General features: G+C 49.9%; 2 protein-coding genes across 19 annotated transcripts in view; both read right to left on the bottom strand.

Moving 5' to 3' along the window:
* Positions 1–52: 52 nt before the first annotated feature.
* Positions 53–9,832, bottom strand: pdcd6ip (programmed cell death 6 interacting protein). 2 transcript variants are annotated; one of them, XM_028992049.1, is made up of 18 exons: positions 9,627–9,832; positions 8,940–8,988; positions 8,798–8,867; positions 8,394–8,521; positions 8,052–8,205; positions 5,364–5,464; positions 4,931–5,047; positions 4,601–4,823; positions 4,372–4,495; positions 4,115–4,292; positions 3,920–4,031; positions 2,909–3,078; positions 2,473–2,721; positions 1,662–1,796; positions 1,482–1,576; positions 1,200–1,332; positions 934–1,118; positions 53–584 (listed from the first exon to the last, which is right to left on the bottom strand). In XM_028992049.1, the coding sequence occupies exons 1-18, from the start codon at positions 9,830–9,832 to the stop codon at positions 413–415; spliced, it is 2,601 nt and encodes an 866-aa protein (XP_028847882.1). In that variant the 3' UTR covers positions 53–412. The 2 variants fall into 2 exon arrangements, with proteins under 2 accessions (XP_028847882.1, XP_028847881.1); XM_028992048.1 differs by having other exon boundaries at positions 413–584; positions 4,931–5,062.
* Positions 9,833–12,608: 2,776 nt separating this feature from the next.
* clasp2 (cytoplasmic linker associated protein 2) overlaps positions 12,609–15,699 on the bottom strand; it is a 34,832-nt gene continuing 31,741 nt past the window's right edge. For 15 of the 17 annotated variants that reach the window (XM_028990511.1, XM_028990498.1, XM_028990504.1 and 12 more), the window contains 5 exons: positions 15,105–15,289; positions 14,875–15,003; positions 13,479–13,685; positions 13,277–13,393; positions 12,609–13,190 (listed from right to left, as the gene is read on the bottom strand). In XM_028990511.1, coding sequence (XP_028846344.1) covers positions 13,113–13,190; positions 13,277–13,393; positions 13,479–13,685; positions 14,875–15,003; positions 15,105–15,289 — 716 coding nt within the window. In that variant the 3' untranslated portion in view covers positions 12,609–13,112. The remainder of the gene's footprint in view (positions 13,191–13,276; positions 13,394–13,478; positions 13,686–14,874; positions 15,004–15,104; positions 15,290–15,699) is intronic. The other 2 variants (XM_028990513.1, XM_028990515.1) reach the window with 1 other exon arrangement.

Below are 15,699 nucleotides of genomic sequence, written 5' to 3' on the forward strand. Positions count from 1 at the left end.
TGTGTGTGTGTGTGTGTGTGTAAGAGAGCGAAGAACCAAACGAAGGCAACGCTTCATGTCCAGATAGTGTTTATTTAGATGAACGGTAAATAGAACAAAGTAACGTTGCTGAGCTGCTCCCAGAAAGCTCTAAATAAATCAATAGGATGAAGAAGAGAAGGAACATGATCATCTACAGTGCTGCATCAGACGCTCTCCACCTCATTAGAAAAATAAGATCTGGGCTCCGCTGAGCGCCACAACTCTTCTAGGGTTAGGAGTTCCTCCCACACGAAGTGGGATTCGGAACACAAGGCAGGGGAGGAGGGTTCGCTTCTGATTGTTTCTGAGTTGAGGGTACATGTTGTAGGGTTTAGGGGGTTACAGGAGAAGAATTAGTCTGTAGGGTAACGGGACAGTAGGGTAACTGAGCTCACTGCTGGGGATAGTATGGCTGCTGGCCAGGCTGCTGCGGGTAAGGATAGGGATGTTGAGCGGGCGGGGCTGCAGGGTAACCCCCCTGGGGCGGAGTCTGGTACGGCACATAGGGGACGTTGTACTGGCCGTACATATATGGGTTGTATGCCATCGGCATCTGGTAGAACCTGAGGGAGGAGAAGAGAAGAGAATCAGGTGGTGGCCTGTCACAAACGGGCCTCCCACAGCCATCCTGACCGGACCCGACACCGGCAGTGGTGGCCTAGCGGTAAAGGAAGCGGCCCCGTAATCAGAAGGTTGCTGGTTCAAATCCCGATCTGCCAAGGTGCCACTGAGGTGCCACTGAGCAAAGCACCGTCCCCACACACTGCTCCCCGGGCGCCTGTCATGGCTGCCCACTGCTCACCAAGGGTGATGGGTTAAATGCAGAGGACAAATTTCACTGTGTGCACCGTGTGCTGTGCTGCTGTGTATCACATGTGACAATCACTTCACTTAGGTAAGTGCATCGGTTACCCCGGGTAGCCCTGGTAAGTGGGGTATGGTGGTCCTTGAGCTTGAGACGCAGCAGCCGGGGCTACAGGAGGCGGGTTGCCGGAGGTGGGCGGAGCCGGGCCAGCCGGAGCGTTTGCATTAGCCGCCGGTGCTGAGAGATTTGGTGGCGGAGGCCTGGCAGGGGGGGCCGGTTTGGCCTGAGGCTGCTGTTGATGACAGAGAGAGAGAGGTGGTCCAATATCAGAAGTAGGTACAGCACTGAAATCCGTTCATTAGTGAATACTTACAAACACGGTTCTTGGGGCAGGGGTGGGAACAGAGGCGGCACCAGGGGCGGGGTTTGGAGTGTTGGCCGTCTGATAGGCCGGAACATTGAAAGAGGGGGCGCTGGGCTCCCGGGCGATACTCTGCTGGAGCTCCCTGCAACACGCACAGGGTAAATCTCACAGCGTGATTGGCTGAGGTTACACGATCAGTCTTTCTGATGTTCTGCATGAACGTCAGTCTAACTGGGTTTCCAGGACACACACACACACACACACACACACACACACACACACAGATCTTACTTGAGCAGCTCGTCTCGCTCAGTCTTGCGGGCGAAGACTATGTCACTGCACTTGTTCTGGAACCTTAGCAGAATCTCGGTCAAGTCGTTGTAGAACTGGAGGGTGTAGAGAGGGGCGGGGTTATTTAGTGTGTGAAGAAACTCCAGCCATTGCACGTGTGGGTGCGTGTGTGTGTGGCACCTTGGTTCCTTCCTTCAGGTTGCTGCTGATCTCAGTGTAGCTGTCGTGGGCGGCAGCCAGCTTCTTCAGCAGCTCCTCCCTCTCGTCGGCCTCCCCACTCGACTGCTTCAGTGCGGAGAACTCCTGATGGGCCGTCTGAGGCACACATTTACAGCATTTATCACACACACATAACAAAGTAAAAGTGAAGTGATTGTCATTGTGAGAGACTGCAGCGCAGCACACGGTGCACACAGTGAAACGTGTCCTCTGTATTTAACCATCACCCTTGGTGAGCAGTGGGCGGCCATGACAGGCGCCCGGGGAGCAGTGTGTGCTTTGCTCAGTGGATCCATGGTAGATCGGGATTAGAACCGGCAACCTTCTGATTACGAGTTCGCTTCCTTAACCGCTAGGCCACCACTGCCCCAGAGTGTCTTACAATTGGGGACAGTGGTGGCCTAGCAAGGTACCGGGTGTATCCCCAGGTGCCTTTTATGGGTGGTTGCAGCCTAGTGGGTAACACACTCGTCCGTGAACCAGAAGTCCCAGGTTCAAAGCAAGACACTTGCTTAGTGTCTCCAGTGGGGGACTGTCCCTCTAACTACTGATTGTAAGTCGCTCTGGATAAGGACGTCTGATAAATGCTGGTAATGTTTATGGCTGCCCACTGCTCAACTAGCAGAAGACGCACTTCACAATCAGTGGAGACACAGAACGTGACTTCTGGTTCATAGGTGAGTGTGTTGCCTACTAGGCTACTGCCACCCCACAGGTGACGAGGGAGAGGTGACCCAGTGTTGAAGCTCCGCCCCTTCAGGGCTGAACTCACCTGAACTTTAGAGAGCAGCTCCTCCTGCGTACGAAGGCTCTGCTGCACGCGCTCGCTGGACGCGCCGTAATGAGAGTCGATGGCGCCGCTGATCATCGCTTCGTCGTTGATGATGCCGTCTTGGGCAAGAGCCGTGAGGAAGGAGGCCGTGAGGTCAAAGGTCACGGCCTTAATCTCCATCTCTAGAGCTTCGCGCTCTCGCTTCATCTCGTCCAACTGTGCAAGGAGAGCCCGCAGCACATTCACCACCTGACACACACACACACACACACACACACACACACACACAGCGTATAGAAAAGAAAGAGGTGATTATGTTGGATGACCTCAAAGTGAAACAAACCCTCCCATCCCACCATACCATAAACATCAACCGTTAACCTTGATCGTGGGGTGCAGGGGGCTCAGTGCGCTGTGTGCGTGTGTGAGAGAGTACCTCACTGCCTTGGAGTGTCTTCATGGGGTTGGCTGATGGGATGGAGTCACTCAGCTCGTTCTCCGGTCGGCAGAGCAGACGGATCATCTCGCAGTGGATGTTATAGCGCTCGCGCACCGTTTGGTCCGCCTGGGCCGCCATGTCCAGGGTGCTGCGGAACTTGCCGCCCTCTGGGCGGGAGAGAGTGTGTGTTAGAGAACATGTCTGCCCTCCCACGTCACCTGGCCCGTCTCCCGGTAGCACCTCCATGCTCTGTTTTTGTGTGTGGAGATTTTCCTTGTGTGCAGAAGTGTCAACTGTAGGACCAGTCAAAGCCCATTGAGACATGCTGACAGCGTTCAAAAGTGGTCACCACCTAGAGAACCACGCCTTTATTGCCTGTAATTTCCACCTGTTGTCTATTCCACTGGCACAACAGCATGTGACATTGATTTTTTTTTTTTACAGGAATGTTTCTTTTCACGCTGTAATATTGAAACACGGTGAGTGGAATGAATGCAAGTTATTCATACACAGTACACGGTGGGCCATTTATATGGATCCACCTTAATAACATGGGACTGGCTGGTTATATTAACGTCCTGTTTGTGGCACATTAGTATATGTGAGGGGGCAAACTTTTCAAGATGGGTGGTGACCATAGTGGCCATTTTGAAGTCGGTCATCTTGGATCCAACTTCTGTTTTTTAAATAGGAAGAGGGTCATGTGACATCAGATTTATTGGTAAGTTCACAAGAAAAACAATGGTGTGCTTGGTTTTAACGTAACTTTATTCTTTCATGAGTTATTTACAAGTTTCTGAGCACTTATAAAATGTGTTTAATGTCACCAACCATTCCCATTTTATTAAGGTGTGTCCATATAAATGGCCCACCCTGTATATGTTCTGTACGAACTTTTTGGACGTACATAATTAGGTAGCTCTGCAACGCTTTCATTGGGTAAAAGTATCTCACGGTAGATAAAAGGTTGTTTATGACCAAGTGACTGAAGTGTAGGAGCGTGTGTACCTGCTCGGAGAGGTTTGTACAAGTCTGCTGATGGAGTTCTGCTCCAGCGCTGGCTGAATTTCGCTCTGAGTTCCGTGTCTGTCGCCTCCTCATCATCAAGCATCTTCAGAGACTAGACACACACACAAAATCCGATTCAGCTGCTACGTCACCGGCTGAGAGCAGCTTCTGCGTGTGACGTCTGGGGATCCTCACCTCGTCCAGGATCTCGCGGTTCCGCTGCATCAGCTCAGGAAGCTCCCGAATCAGTGTCTCCACGCTCTGCAGGCCGCCCTGCGACGCCACGGCGCGGGACTTCTCCAGGATGGACGGTGGGACGGAGTCGCCGGACAGGTCCTCCAGCGCGGCTGGGAGGTTCAGGGAGGCCAGGACCCTGAGCAGAAGGTACAGCGTGAGCCAATCAGATCACTGGATTTACCTTAACCACCTAGCCCCGCCCACATCACACTGACCCGTTACACAGGTTGGTGGACTCCCGCAGGCTGCCCACCAGGCGGCTGACCATGTCACCCCGGCGCTGACTGGACATGGTGAGGGACTGCTGCACTGCCATCGGGACCATTTTCTCAAATAGATCTGAGGAACACACACACACACACACACACACACACACAGTTGTGTTAGGAGGTTTGTGAGGGTGGCAGGTTGGTTGGTTGTTTGACAAAGTTGCCGTTCTCGCACCAGTGAACTTCTGGCTGAGGGGGGTCTGGATGGGCGTGGCCTTCACCAGGCTGGCTTTGCCGATGTGCTCCAGGTCCTTCAGCTCAGGGACACGGTCGTGGTAGATGAAGTCGTTGTCCTTCTTGGCTGCGGTCAGGGCGCGGCCGATGCGGTCTGAGAGGTCTTTAACGTTGACGTACTCGTCGTAGCGTGAGCCCACGGTTTTCACCAGCTCTGTGGCATGCTGGGAAAAAAAACAACAAAAAAACACTGACAAACATTCTCATGCACTTTGTAAGCGCAGTGGGACGCCGGGAGGAATTTTCCTCTGACGGGCGTGGCCAGCCGTACCTGCAGGCGGGCGATCTCTTCGCCAAAGCGCTTCTTCTGGTTGGCCACGGTGCCCTGGTGCAGCTCGGCAGTGGCCTGCAGCATGCAGTGCTTGGCCGCCAGCACAGGGAGCACTTCCTGGAAATAAAAATACTGACCAGGGAGAGCAACCACAACCAACGCCACGGCAACCACAAACAAACAAAACAAGCAAACGGCACAACCACAGAGGAGCAGACAGACCGGGGTGCAGGAGAGAGAACAGAACAAGAGATCAGAGCAAACCCCCTGACTGACACACACACACACGTCTGCATGCAAACGCACACACACACACACACTATTTACTTTTAATCAAACCGTGGAAAATAGAAAGAAGGAGAAATAATACAGGAAACACACGCGTGTGTGTGTGTGTGTGTGTGTGATATGAATGAGCGTGTGTAGTACGTACCTTAGGCAGGTTTTCTTTATATTGACACTGCTTAAATGCATCTCCGTAGAAATCTGCTGCCTGATTGGCCAGTTTAGCAATGATGGCATCTTTCATCTTGTCTATAAATAAACACATTAATAAAAATCACACAGGAACCTGCATGAACAGTGTTCGCACGTGTGTGTGTGTGTGTGTGTGTATCATCCACCATAGGTGGTGGTAGCCTAGTGTATAACACACTCGCCTATGAACCAGAAGACCCAGGTTCAAATCTCAGTTATTGCTATTGTGTCCCTGAGCAGGACACTTAACCCTGAGTGTCTCCAGGGGGGGGACTGTCCCTATAACTACTGATTGTAAGTCGCTCTGGATAAGAGCGTCTGATAAATGCTGTAAATGTACAATGCTGCCATAAAACCCTGAGCTGAAAGGTTACTTTGGGAGGAGAAACCATTACTACAAAATGTCAATTTTATTATATATTTATACACACACACATATTTATATATACATATATATAAAAGATAGAGTACAGTTTGCAACTGCACATGGAGACAAAAGTCTTAATTTCAAGAGATTAGGAACTGGTGCACGTCACAAAATAGATGACATCACGAGAAATGAAATGTAAAGCTTAAGGACAACGACGTGAAGGTATTAGAGAGAGGACATCACAAAGCCCTGATGTCCATCCACAGAAAAGGCGAGTGTGTAGAAGAAGGCCTACAAACCCAGTTACACCGGTTCTGACAAAATATTGTAGAAAACGAAAAACCGAAACCCAAGTATCACATTATCTCTCTGTACATGCACGGTCTTCGTATTTGGTACGAATATTATGACATTCAACAACTGCAAAAAATATTAAAATAATAACAACAAAAAAAAATTAAAACAGAAAATGTTTACTCTGATTTAATATTTAGCAGTAGGGGTGCAACGGTGGTCTGTACGATATTGCGCCACTCTGTCCTCCCTGCACGGCCCATTAAGCCCTTACGGACCATGGAAATCATTATTAAATTGGTTCAGAAATGTCCAGTGATGGGACAGCAAGTGACGGAGAGGGACTTCAATTTTTTAAACTGTAGCCTAGCATATAGAAGCCTGTTCAACTGTAAGCACCGAAGGACAAAAGCCCGTCTCTGCAAGTTAATGTCCAATCGCTGTTGAGCCTCCACCCACTCGTCCCGCTCTCACCGCTGTAACTGGAGCTGAGCAGAGACAAAAGAACCACAGGGCATGCCGCCGAGGACGAGCGAGCGCACAACTCAACTAGCTCCGCCCGCCACGCAACACAGCGACAGTAATACTGGTCACAAACCGCGGCGAGACCACACCCGTCTGAGGCGGTTCTTCTGAAGCGTACGCAAATATACGTGCCAACTAGCAGCTCCCCGTCCTGACAGTCGACTCTAAACTCCAAACGGAGACCCTACTCCAGCCTCCCGTCCGGCGTGCTGAGGGCCACGCCCCATCCTCAGCTACCGACACTCACGGGCCAGCCATATTCAATCTCGGCCGGGTCTCCACCATTATGTTCAGCCTATTTAAACAGTACAAACGTATTCTAAAACTTGTGCAAATAACACTTACACACATCCTTACACACAGTTGTTGTTTTCTTCTACTCTACTTCTACCATGTTCTTTTCCTGACAAGTTCGGCCTTATCAGGGCTCTTAGTTTTGTAAATTCAAAATCTATAGAAACCGAACGAGATCTGCTGGTGTCTTCCTCTTGTAAGTCGCATTGGATAAATGCGTCTGCTAAATAAAGTAAAGTACTCTGTACTTGAGGCACACCATCAACCGGAATCAAATTCCTTGTACGTGATTGCACATACTTGGCCAATAAACACGATTCTGATTGTATTCGGGCTCGGGTCGTAGTACCTGCAGTACCTGTGCTTTCCGTATGACTTGCTGCTAGTAATTTGTTTCGTCTACTGTAAATTTGTCAGTTCTCGGCCTCGGCCGTCAGGTGGCGAGTTTGAGTTATCGTGAGAAGTTGCAAAAAAAGGATGCCGAGGAGGTGAAACATTAAACCGGCTCATCTCCTTTCCCACTTAGCGCAGTCAGGTCGGATTCTGTCGAGATATCAGCTCTTGCCTGGGCCGCTCTTTGGGGCCAGTGGTGGCCTAGCGGTCAAGGAAGTGGCCCCGTATGGGGTGGTAGTAGCCTAGTGGGTAACACACTCTAGAAGACCCAGGTTCAAACCCCACTTACTACCATTGTGTCCCTGAGCAAGACACTTAACGCCTGTCGTGGCTGACCGCTGCTCACTAATTCGATGGTTAAAAGCAGAGGACACATTTCGGTGTGTCACCATATGCTGTGCATCGCAATTAATTTTACTTCACGTCATCTATTCAGCCGCCATACCCCTTAAGGCAGAAACACACTTGCATGCGTGTCCGTACGCGGTTGCGCTGACGTCGCTGCGTACGCCCTGCGCGTTGTGTGTACTCCTCACCACCAGGGGTCAGTGTCAAGGTCCTCAAACGTGGACATCTTGACTGCTGGGTGCAGAGCCCACAACACCGCCCCTGCAAAGTTACGCAGGTACCGCATCTCCGTACACGTCACGTTGATTTCTGAGCAAGTGCTCCGTACGTAATTAACAGCAAGTACATTTCTGCCTTGAGCTGACCCTCCCACAGGACCAGTGCCCCGCCCCCCAACCGCGGCGGCGGCGTTGTGGTTACCAGAGGTGGCTTTGATGCAGAAGACCTCCTGTGCCTGAGCCAGCATGACCTGACTGAGCGTCCCGGCCGTCTCTGGGGAGATGTCCACCGTCGGCTCCCGATTCAACGCAGACAAAACCGTGTCCTTGATGTGGCCGAAGGCGCCGCTGGCCAGCTGTGGGCAGACACGGAGGAACAAGGTTCTGGACTCGTGATCAGCAGCGGATCCGACACTCAGGTCTTCAGAAGAGACCAACCAACTCTGGACTAACGTCAAACTCTGGTCATTTAGGTCTTGACATTACTAGTGTTAATAAAGGGCTAATAAAACCCCGTTGGGGCGCGGCGAGGATGAAACGTCACCTGGTAGTTCTTTGCCGCCCCCTTCAGTCCGTCGTCGCTGTCCAGGTTCTGCTCGGACGCAATCTGACTGGCCAGCGCGCCGATATTAAACAAGACACACGTCTTCTCGTATCCAACACTTGCCAAAGCTACACACACACAAATGCATAAGGTAAAACGGGTGTTAGCGGCCTAGCGGGTAACACACTCGCCTGTGAACCAGAAGACTCAGGTTCAAATCCCGCTTACTACCATCATGTCCCTGAGCAAGACAATTTAACCCTGAGTGTCTCCAGGGGGGGACTGTCCCTGTAACTACTGATTGTAAGTCGCTCTGGACAAGGGCGTCTGGTAAATGGTGTAAATGTAAATGTAGGTAAAAAAGACTGGTTGTACGTGTATGTGCGTGTGGGCACACGACTGACCGAGCTTGACCGATCCGCCGAACAGAGATCCTTTATCAAACGCATCCTTCCAGGTGAACGTCAGGCAGAGCTACACACCAACAGACACACGTCAGTACCGAGCAACATGGCGGCGAGTGTGTGTGTGTGTGTATACCCTCACCTCAGAGAATGGAAACTTGGCCTCGACAGCACAGAGCTGATCGTAGTACCTGGGGGAGGAAATCACATGACGACATCATCATCATCATCTTCTTCTTCTTCTTCTTCTCCCGGCCACGCCCACACCGCTATACTGATAAGTTCGTTCACAAAAACCGAACGAATCAACAGGACTGAAGTGACGCCGGATTATCTAATGGTGGCCTAGTGGTTATGGAAGCGGCCCTGTAATCAGTAGGTTGCCACTGAGCAAAGCACCGTCCCCACACACTGCTCCCCGGGCGCCTGTCATGGCTGCCCACTGCTCACTCAGGGTGATGGGATAAATGCAGAGGACACATTTCACTGTGTGCACCGTGTGGCTGTGCTGCTGTGCATCACATGTGACAATCACTTCACTTTCTTATCTGCGGTATGACAGGGACCCTGGGGCGGGGTCACAGATTTATTCAAATCACATGCAAATCGTCCCAAACGGGTCCGCCAGAGGTCTCCTTCCTCTGAGACCCCAAACTCATAAAAACACAGTTTACGGTGTTCTGATCAAGAAAAGAAAACATCGAACATGACGTCACTGGCACTTCCGGAAACGTCACGTTGTTGACGGTAAACGCGTACAGAACAATCGGACAAAAAACGACGGAAAACGGGTCCGAGCCGAGACCACCGGGCGACCAGCGCCCCTCACCGCAGCAGCAGCTCCAGGGAGCTCTCGTGTTTGTCCAGCGGCCTCCCCACCGCGCTCTTCCGCAGCCTGCTCAGCTCCTCCACGGCGCGGAGGTGCTCCGCCTGCTCCTCCCCGGCGGGGTACGTGGCCGTGACGAACTTGGACAGCGGCTTCACCAGGTCCACCTCCGAGGACTTCTTCAGCGGGACAGAAATGAACGTCGCCATCGCGGCCCGTCGGTGCGACACGGAAGCGCAGCGAGCAACAAGCAGGCGCCACTTCCTTCCGGGTTCCGCGGAGCGACGTCATGGTGCTGACGTCACCACAACGAAACGCATTCGACGTCGCCAACGTTGCGCGGAAAATGCGCAGCCACGATAATCCGCGGTTCACCAAACCTTTTTCTTATTATCCTGTCTTATTTTAACATTCATTTTAGATGTTGGTTGAATAATTGTTTTTTTTAAACAACATTTATTTCTTATAAAGGGTGTTAGTGGCCTACTCGCCTATGAACCAGAAGTCCCAGGTTCAAATCCCACTTACTACCATTGTGTCCCTGAGCAAGACACTTAACCTTAAGTGTCTCCAGGGGGGGACTGTCCCTGTAACTACTGATTGTAAGTCACTCTGGATAAGGCCATCTGATAAATGGCGTAAATATAAATTTTTATATATAGCCAAACGTGACATGCAGTTTGTCTCAGTGTCTCAGTAGGCTTTGACGGGCCCTGCAGTTGACACCAGGAGAAGCCTTGTGAAGAACTAGGTAAGAGAGGGACACCCTTCCAGGGTAGAGTGAGGGTGCAGTGGGTGTCAGTGCCTGGAGGTACTGGACAGTGTCATGGTCTACACTGCATGTCCATTATGATGCTACTGGTCTCAGCAGCGAGCCTGGATCTAGAGTAACTCGGAGGGAGACAGATTAGACTCGGGTGGATGGGGGCCGAGTGGTTATGGTAGATGGCCCCGGTGTCCAGGTGTATATGTGGGTTTGACTCCTATGGATGTTTTTGGCTAAAAAGCCAGGTCTTTAGCCTGGACTTATATATTGAGGCTGTATCGGAGTCCCGAACATGAGCAGGAAGGCTGTTTCAAAGCAGCGGAGCTCCTGTAGCAGAAGACCGTCAGAAGACTGAGAGTACGATGCGAATTCTCGTGCTCTTACCAGGTCACCCAAGTGATCAGTACACTAACAATGTAGTACTAGTACTTCACTGTGTAAATAAAAGACTTGTATAGTCTATGCAAAATTGTACCAGACAGAATCAGTGTGATGTGTTCAAATCTTCTCGTCCTGGTTAGAACTTCTGCAGCAGCATTTTGAACTTGTTAAGAGTTGCAAATGCATGTACAGTAGAGGCCAAAAGTTTGGACACACCTTCTCATTAAACGTGTTATCTTTATTTACATGAACATTTAATAACTGAAATAACTGAACATGTTTTATATTCTATTTTCTTTGCTCTGATTCCTGCTTTGCACACTCTTGGCATTCTCTCCATGAGCTTCAAGAGGTCGTCACCTGAAATGCTTCTCCTACAGTCTTGAAGGAGTTCCCAGAGGTGTTTAGCACTTGTTGGTCCAGCTCACCCCAAACCATCTGGATTGGGTTCAGGTCCGGTGACTGTGGAGGCCAGGTCTCCACTTTTTGTTAAGTACAGAACTCCACATGTGTTCATTCATAGTTTTGATGCCTTCAGTGAGTGCTCTGACACTTTTACACTTTACAAGCTCTGTTGCACTACATTGTTTACATGGTTTGCACTGCCCTTACTTGTATATTGTGTTTTTAAATTGTATATATTAGGCTTATTTTTATACCTTTGTATTTAATGTTATTGTTGTATTTAATGTAACTGTATTTTAATGTTACTTGTATGGGTCTGAGAGTAACGCAATTTCAATTCTCTGTATGTCCTGTACATGTGGCAGAATTGACAATAAAGTTGACTTTGACTTGACTTTGAATCTACACACATAAATAGTCATGAAAATAAAGAAAACACATTGAATGAGGTGTCCAAACTTTTGGCCTGTACTGTACTTTTTTTCTGCACAAGAGCGTCCGTCTTACTTTTTAAATATTATATAGGTGAAAGAAATACAAACATTGCTTATGTGATTCTCGAAGGGCAGATCCCAGTCAGTTGTGACTCCCAGGTCTTTGGCGGTCACATACGGAGGTCTGAGTCCCATCAGAATTGACTGAGAGGTTGAACAGATTCCTTCTGACAGTAACAGTATTTCATTTTTTTCAGTCGTTATCACTTCTGAACACCAGTCAAAAAGGTCTTATTCCATCCCCTACCTGTACTGAATGTGTCCAGTTGGGATTGTACTTGAAAGTGAAGTGATTGTCACTTGTGATACACAGCAGCACAGCACACGGTACACACAGTGAAACGGCGCTTTGCTCAGTGGCACCTCAGTAGCACCTTGGCGGATCGGGATTCAAACTGGGAACCATCTCATTACGGGGCCGCTTCCTTAGCCGCTAGGCCACCACTGGCCCACTTGTTTTGCTGACTGTTGAAAGACAAATTTGTAAAAAAAAAATAAAATAATAAAAATTTGTGATGGCAGCTTCAAACCGAAAGACTTGCTAAGCAGAAGCCACCTGGTCAGCCACTGGGGTTCCAGAGGTCAGAGGTCAAATGAAAACCACAGCATTCTGAGGAGTGAAGCCAGGGTGAAGTACAAAGCTCTGTTCCATCTTCTTTATTTTATTTCCTTTTTTTTTATGTCCTCAACGTCTCGTCTATGTCAGCAGAAAACGAAATAGCGATTATTCTCCAACCAACCCCTATAAATATGTGTGTGTATAAATAAATAAAACAGTAGTTTACAGTAGATCAGTATGTTCTACGTGAAGGAGGAAACGTCCCTAAAACGTCAGGGTCTCGGCCCTGAAAAGAAACTGGAAATCACCATCATCACGAGATCTTTACTGGCAAAGCAAACACATTTTACTGCACCTGAGGCCACACAAGAAATCCAGCGGTGCATTAATACAGCTTTACTGCATCTTTATTTCATAACAATTTACAAAAGGAGGGTGAGGAGGGTTAAAAGCATAAATACATTTCTACATTCTGCACGGTTCTTCTGCAGTCCACCACGGTGGGATACATCCATATCCACACACACCCCTCCACAGACCTCACCGTTACCGTAGTGACCGAAGAGGAAAAGCCTTACGGTCACGTGCATGCGGGCCGAGCGCTGGACCCCGCCCCCACTGAGCGTTAATTAACATTAATAAGTGCTAATGTCTGTTAGCGTTATCAAGTGGTTGTGGTTCTTCAATCCTGAACATATAGTTGTGTGATCTCTCTCTCACACACACACACACACACACACACACACACTCGCTCACTCCTCAGTGACTGCAGCAGGATATATTTCCAGTTACGGGGACGCTGCTCTGTGGAACGGGGGGAAAATGTACGTTAATGTTTGCGGTTTGCCTTGCTGGTCTCGAGGCGGGTAGTAAGATGGGCGGAGCTACATCCCGTCGGGGGCCTGGTCGCCGCTGCCAGAGCCGCTCTGGGCGCGAACGATGTACAGGTTGAGCAGCTTCAGCTGGAGAGACAGAGGACAGGCGGCGGCGGTTTAGAACGGAGTGGACGTGCGCGCGGTAACGGTCCCGTATGGGCGTGGCGACTCACTTTGCTGACGGACAGCTGGCTGAGGTGCGGACTCAGCTCCTCACCGACCACGGTGTGGATGGCCACCAGGCAGAAAACGCAGGCCTTCCGCACGGTGCTCTCCGAGCTGTCGTAACCCTGGCAACCACAAAAACGGCAACTCATGCACAGTCAATGGCCCATGTGATACTGCTGGAGTAACGGCGGAGTGAATCAGGAGTACCTGAATGAGACCAGGCATGACCTCGGGCAGCAGCAGCTGCAGCACGTCTCTGGGCAGACGCTCCATCACCTTGGTCAGGGTCTTGATGGCAGCAAGGTTGATGGGATACTCCGCTGACTGGATGATGGGACACAAAACCTTGATGCACTGATCGGTGCTGATGTGTGTCGCCAACATGGCCGCCGTCTCTTCCGCTGCTCGCACAACCTAGACAGACACACACACACACACACTGTGTAACTGTGTGTAAAGTTGTTCAAATTCAAATTTTATTAGTCACATACACAGTATGATATGCAGTGAAATGCTTTAACGACTGATATAGAACTCATATGGCAAACAATGCAAGTATACAATGAACCAATATGCAAATATTGCAAAAAAAAAACAAATATTACACTTTTATGTCTTTAACTTAAAACATAAAATGTGTGTAACAGGTATGAGTGAAGCCAAAGTGAAAAGTAAAAAAAATTGTGCAAGAGTAAAATGTTTGTGCAAGTATTCTGGGGGGTTGAGTCCAGAAGTGATTGAAAGTGAAGGTGCTGAAGTGTATTGGAGTTCTACGAAGTGTTGTGGTTGAAGCTCGTATATCCTGCGGGAAGAAGCTCCTCCTCATTCTCTCTGTGTTGGACTTCAGGGAGCGAAAGCGCTTCCCTGATCGCAGCAGAGAGAACAGTCCATTGTTGGGGTGGCTGAGGTCCTTCACTATCTTCCTGGCCCTGGTACAGCACCACTTGCTGAATATTGATTGACGGTCAGGGAGCTTGGTACAGATGATGCGTTCAGCTGATCGAACCACCCTCTGTAGGGCTCGCCTGTCCTGCATGGTGCTGTTCCCGAACCAGGTTGAGATGTTTCCCATCAGGATGCTCTCTATGGTGCAGGAGTAGAAGTTCCTGAGCACCTTGGAGGGCAGTCTAAAGTCTCTCAGGCATCTGAGGTGGTAGAGACGCTGCCGGGCCTTTTTCACCACGGTGTTGATGTGACAGGACCATGACAGGTCGTGCGTGATGTTAACTCCGAGATATCGGAAGCTGTCCACTCTCTCCACTGGGCTCCTGTTGATGACAGGGGTCTGGTAGGTCCCCTCCTGCTTGGTACTAAAGTTCACTATTAACTCCTTTGTCTTGCTGATGTTCAGGTGGAGATTGGTCCTCTGGCACCAGTTCACCAGATTTCCAACCTCCTCCAGGTAGGCCGCCTCGTCGTTGTCGGAGATCAGGTCCACCACAACGGTGTCATCAACAAACTTGATGCTGGTGGTGGAGTTAGTAGTGGCTACACAGTCGTGGGTGTACAGAGCATACAGCAGGGGGCTCAGAAGACAGCCCCCCAGTGCTGAGAGTGATTGATTGAAGTGTGTGTGTGTGTGTGTGTGTGTGTGTATACATACCTCCTTGTCGGTGTCTGTGTGACACTCCAGTGTCTTCATGATGGTAAGTTCTGCGTAGTTTTTGAATCTCCACGCCTCTCGGGACAGAATCTCTTTTAAAACTCGCAGTGCCAACGCGCGTATAACATGCTGTGGGGAAACAAGCCAACGAATAAAAACGAAAACATCACAGGGAATACACCACGTGTGTGTGTGTGTGTGTGTGTGTGTGTGTTTGTGTTTGTGTGTACCTCTCCATCCCCCAGTGTCTCCAGCAGCAGCAGCAGGACTGTTTTGAAATGCTCGTCCCATATGGCTTGTACGGGCGCGTCCCTCACGATCCTCATCAGGTCACAGAGCGCCGCCTTGCGCTCGTCGGTGGACTTGTTCATGTTGGACAGCTCAGCCACCACCTCCGCCAGACACACGTCCTTCTCTGTAAACACGGAACAGAAGTGACGGTACACCGGACACCGGCTCACATCGCGGCTTAGAAAGGGTCCGAATCCACAAAAGCCACCACACACAGGGTCCACACTCCAAGTCAGTCATTTTTAAACATATGGCTACTAAACTATATTATAGTAGCCTAGTGGGTAACACACTCGAAGACCCAGGTTCAAATCCCTCTTACTACCACTGTGTCCCTGAGCAAGTCTCCAGGGGGGGACTGTCCCTGTAACTACTGATTGTAAGTAGGGTGGTAAAAGCCTAGTGTGTAACACACTCGCCTATGAACCAGAAGACCCAGGTTCAAATCCCACTTACTACCATTGTGTCCCTGAGCGAGACACTTAACCCTGAGTGTCTCCAGGGGGGGACTGTCCCTGTAACTACTGATTGTAA

The sequence above is a fragment of the Denticeps clupeoides genome, chromosome 9, assembly GCF_900700375.1.
Source record: "Denticeps clupeoides chromosome 9, fDenClu1.1, whole genome shotgun sequence".
NCBI classification, from domain to species: domain Eukaryota; kingdom Metazoa; phylum Chordata; class Actinopteri; order Clupeiformes; family Denticipitidae; genus Denticeps; species Denticeps clupeoides.

Coding starts and splice junctions, on each gene's coding strand:
- pdcd6ip (XM_028992048.1), bottom strand. CDS start 9,832: ATGGCGACGTTCATTTCTGTCCCGCTGAAGAAGTCCTCGGAGGTGGAC. Junction 3,079..3,919: donor GTACAAACCTCTCCGAGCAG/GTACACACGCTC, acceptor TCTCCCGCCCAG/AGGGCGGCAAGTTCCGCAGC. Junction 585..933: donor ACTTACCAGGGCTACCCGGG/GTAACCGATGCA, acceptor CTCCTCCCTCAG/GTTCTACCAGATGCCGATGG.